This window comes from Macrobrachium nipponense, chromosome 32, assembly GCF_015104395.2.
Source record: "Macrobrachium nipponense isolate FS-2020 chromosome 32, ASM1510439v2, whole genome shotgun sequence".
NCBI lineage: Eukaryota > Metazoa > Arthropoda > Malacostraca > Decapoda > Palaemonidae > Macrobrachium > Macrobrachium nipponense.
In genome coordinates this window covers 46215188-46220388 of record NC_061094.1, presented here as the reverse complement: position 1 = coordinate 46220388, position 5201 = coordinate 46215188, and the positions used below count along the sequence as shown (strand labels likewise).

The 5201-nt window shown below is 31.0% G+C and overlaps 2 protein-coding genes across 2 annotated transcripts in view; both read left to right on the top strand.

Annotated features, from left to right (window-relative positions):
• LOC135207146 (uncharacterized) overlaps positions 1-116 on the top strand; it is a 4264-nt gene extending 4148 nt beyond the window's left edge. The window contains exon 5 of the mRNA XM_064238735.1: positions 1-116. This exon is cut by the window's left edge and continues 1191 nt beyond it. Coding sequence (XP_064094805.1) covers positions 1-116 — 116 coding nt within the window.
• Positions 117-140: 24 nt separating this feature from the next.
• On the top strand, positions 141-2060 carry LOC135207147 (uncharacterized). Its single transcript, XM_064238736.1, has one exon. It carries the CDS (start codon positions 141-143, stop codon positions 1215-1217), a length of 1077 nt encoding a protein of 358 aa, XP_064094806.1. The 3' UTR covers positions 1218-2060.
• Positions 2061-5201: the final 3141 nt, after the last annotated feature.

Here is a 5201-nt window from a genome sequence, read left to right as displayed (position 1 = left end):
AATGTGCAATTAGTGATAGTAATAATAATATTAATTTTTTATCTGAAAAGGCTGATATGCTGTCAAAATTAACTTTTATTGGAACTAAAAGTAATATTCCATGTATAGATGGTTAGCTTTTAAATATCTCTAGCCTTAAAATGTTATGGAACCATATGAAGGAAAAGGGTTTTAAATTCCTTTTAACTAACAGGATAAATCAAGATTGTCTTGAAAATTTTTTTAGTGTACTACGAAGTTCAGGGGGAAATAATGACACTCCAAGTTCATATAAAATTAAAACCTTAATAAAAAATGCTCTGTGTAACAATCTCATGAAAAATAATGTTAAAGGAAACTGCATAGATGATAACACCCCAATACTGCAATATTTGAAGATCTGTGACTTAGAAACTAAACTTAATAAAAGTGATTTTGAAAATAAAGATACTGTTAATTTAGATTGCCCTGCGAAAGATGAGGAACAGGTCCAAGAATTTTTTGAAAATCTTTTAGAAGGTCCAGTTGATAATTCACCAGTAGATTTGATAATTGATGAACCTGAAGATGATGAATCCCTTAAAGTAATTCAGGAATTTGTTTCAAGCTTCAACCCAAATAATGATGATAATGTTGCGACAGAACCAGTAGTGACAAAATCTATTCAAGATTTCATTTGTAATTTTGATCCCTTTGCTCCTGACAATAGTAGTGACACACCTAAAGACAATATATCTGATTATAGGCACAATTTGATAGAGAAAAATGCAGTAACTTACATAGCAGGATATGTATGCCATAAACTTCTCAAACATCACAAGTGTGATGCATGTAAATCAGTACTTATCTGTGAAGATGGAGAAGATTTTGATTCAAATAATTTGACCTTGTTTCTGGGAAATAAAGATATGGAAAAAAGAAGATGGCTATGGTATCCAAGTACTATTATAACTAACATTATTAATGATTATGAATCTGCATTTCAAAGTAATATTGTAGAGTTAATAATAAAAGACAATGTAAAACATAATTTAACTCAAGTTATTAAACAGATTAATGTAGATAACCTCAACGTTTGTGATGGTGTTGTAGATAAAGTGATAGACATATTTTTAAAAATGCGTATATATTATTATGTTAAATTTCTCAACAGAACATTAAGGAAAAGAAAACATAGTGGTGGTAATTACTCAGGTCCCCGTAAAAATAGAAAACTAACAAAGATTTCACATATTTGATATAATTTGACTAAAGTTCATGTTATAGAATAGTCTATGCAATGTAATTTTTTTTTTTTTTTTTTTTGGTCATAAAGATATTAAAATAATATATTTCTCAGGAGCTGACATATTTGGCGTTAGGAACATGTTTAGTGGTATGTATTATATTTAACTTTTATTTAACTTGTAAGTGCATGAATATTTCAGCATGTTTGCATACCTGAGTAGCATTACAGGCGTATACTGCTTCAGCATCTTATTTTGTTAGAGTGTTCCTTGTCTTCTTATTTTTTCTATTTCCTAAATATAGACTAACATTTTACAGTATTGATATAATGTACTTGTTTGTATTTGTATTTTCATGTACATTCAATGTGTGTTTACTATCTGTGCTTTCTATGTTTGCATGCTTGCTTTGTCTTATGTTTGCACTATGTATTTAATTCTTGAAGAAAACCCTTTTTTTAGTATTATGTTTTCTCATTTTTATGATTATAGAGTTTATTTACATGTAATTCATCATGCAATTTTGGAGTGCTTGTATGTTATTTTTTTTTTACAATTTTTATATGTGCAATATTATTTACTGAGTTATTTTTTTCTTATTTATGTATAATTTATTAAAGTTCATTTGCATGTGATTTATCTTGCATTTTTGGTGTGCTTGTATGCTACCTTGTTTCTGTTTCCAACCCCCTTTTGATTATTTTTGTGTGATACAATTTAGTCAGTTATTTTGTTCCTTTTGTTTGTATATTTATGCATTTATTAGTTTATATTACTAAAGAGTATACATGAGTGCATTATGCATTTCCGTTTCAATAAAAAAATAAATTACAATTGTGTTTTATATACACCTAATATCTCCATTCTACAGTGGCCTACTAACTGTAATTAAATGTATGCCTACACATAGCTATGCACTTGTGGCTAAGTTTAACAAATCAAATATACAGTATGTTTTACTTTATTCGAACATGAAATTGTATAGAACATTTAAAAATGATTGCAATATACAATACTTAAATTTGCAAGAAAATTAACTAAATTATAAGAGATATAGCTATTAAGTTTCTGAAAAATAGACTGAGAAACATAAGGATATGTATTATTAATCTATATATGTACCTATTTGTAAATTTGCAATTTAGTTATCTAAAATTCAAGAATGTCATAAACATAAGGAAAAAATATACTGACGTAGTAATTGCAAATTATGAACAAATATGTCGCAAAATTTGCAATCGAATTTCATCCTATATTCCCGTAACCATTACCGCTCTGAATGTTTCACCGTTCGCTCAATAGATGGAGCCATTCGTTTCGCATGGGAGTATCTGGCATCTTTTTTTCGCACACTCATTTGAGTGATATTAGGCTCAACCTTCCTATCTTCCTTCAGTATAATAGTCTTTGGGGGAAACCACACCTTCCGAATGACGTCACGAAAAAAAACTCCACCACCCAAAAAGTGACATCATTATGGACAATATCCAATCGTAAATAAGCACGTTTCAATTTTCTCCTGAAACAAAGAAAGCACTGTTTTCAGCCAATGACAATATTAATGTTACCAAGTCGTTGAAATTTTTCGGCAATACACCTATTTTCTCCAAGTTAAGCGTTAAGGCCCAGATACACTGTCAATCATGATGTGCAATCTAAGTGGTTGTGCAGGCATCCATCTTTAGTGAGTAGGTGTGTGATGACAGTTTGCGCAGATGATTGAGTAGTGTTTGCCCAATCATAGTAGTTACGCAATTAGGACTGATAGTCTGTAGCGATTATTGCGCCAACAGACTCAGTCTTTTGTTTTCTTTGGTACCATGGCGAGCGCACAGGACACTCAAGATTTTTGGAGGGAGTTTATTCATCTCTATAGAGATTTCCTGCTTTGTGGAAAATTAAATTAAAAACGATGATTATAAGAACAGAGTTTTGAAAAGTGAATGCTATGTCAAATTATAGAAAAATGCGAGAAATGGACCCTAGTGACACACGATCCACAGTGACCAAGAAATTAATTCTTTACGTTCGAACTATCGAAGGGAACTGAAAAAGTACTCAACAGTATGAAGTCAGGTCCTGGTGTAGATGATATATACACTCCTTCATTGCGGTATTTCGACGACCTTTCATTCCTTCGCGACCAGGAGGTCCAGCAACCTGGAGTGTCAAGTATGGATGATGGGGATGATGACAATGTGGAATCAATAGATAACATTGTAAGTATTCACCCATTTATTTACATTAATAATAAACATATATCGGTTATTGACCCATTCATTTACATTAATAATAACATAAACAAGTTATATATATATATATATATATATATATATATATATATATATATATATATATATATATATATATATATTAGGCTTGTGCCTTGTATGATAAGGCGCCCTATGAGGTAATGTTAGGAACTAGCGATAAACTTACGCTAAGTGCGGTTGGTATTGCACTTCCATCTTCAATGGAGTGGTCTGGGGTTTTGTAGATCACTTACGAAGTCGGTATTATCTTTACGACGATGTGTTAAACTCATGGTTTCGGTGAGGTTATTGTAGAAAACACAGGTATAAAAATAGTATATTCTTTCTGAAGTTTTACATGATGAAGATCAGGTATGATCGTACAAGTCTTCTATGACGATAGCTTGATCGCTTCTGCCAACTGATGATGGCTAATCCTATTCCTCTACATGATAAAGCTTAGGTAAAGAGGTACAGGTCTTCTAATGACGATAGCTAACTCTGTTCTCCTCGTCTACCATCTCTGTTACAAGTTATGAAGGAACAGACAGTAGTTCGAACATATGAACATACTATCAGATGACATAAGTTTCATACGAACACACAATCGAATGAGACACGCTACAGATCACGTAGGCCGTTTGAATAATAGGTCGGGGTAGTTGTCTTCAAGCAGGAGCGTTGGACTAATGTTTATTTATAAACAATTGAATGACTACAGGTGACGGCATGTTATCTTAGCTTACATACTTATTGTATACCGTCATCTTAGCGTCTCTAGTCTGATCACATTCCTGCAAGCAATCTGGTTGACCTCTTTAGTTTTAGGACTTTTACATATATAGGACTAACATTCCATATTTTTTATTATGTAAAACACTTACATTAGCTCGGTCAGCTACCAAAACCAACTACTGAATATTACTCAAACTTGACTTGCATTTGACTTATAGGAGTGTGATACAGACACTATGTGAAAATATATATATATATAAGTAAATAATATTCATTGTGTACATGAACTTGATTAAAGTAATAAAATATAAAACAATGATATTGGTAAATAATAGTGATCACGGATAATATTAATGATACAGTTTTTCACTTCATCTCATCAAGATACTTATGCTACAGAAAATACTAATGTACTCTGATAATTGCATAGAATGAAGATTAACATGATAAAAATCATATTTTAACTGATAAAAAAATATCTATATATGAAATTGATTAAAATTATTAATGTGTTATGCTGATTGATCGTTGATTTTTTATGCTAAAATGTATATATCTGATTAGTAATTCATATACTAACTCATAAATAAACTGCAGATATTGGTATGATAAAAGGTAACAGATTGATTATAGGCTACCTGATTTGTTTTATACATATGTATATGGATTCACATAATTATGATTAATATATGTGCACTTAAACAAATAGATTCCTATTGCGTACACGCAAAAAATATATTTAGATTATGTTCATTTATGATCATTTATATAAGAGATTCCTATTGCGTACACGCAAAGATATATTTCGACTCTGTTATTTATGATCAATTATATATAGGATACATGATACTTTATATATATAGGATACATGACCGAGGTTATTACTACTTCACTTTAACTAGCTTTCGAACAACTTTTCGTCCATTACACAGTTCCAGACAACCACCTTTAGCCAATTGAAACGGCCTTTTTCAATGGTTTAAAACAAGGGAAAACTTGCCTGGGCGGG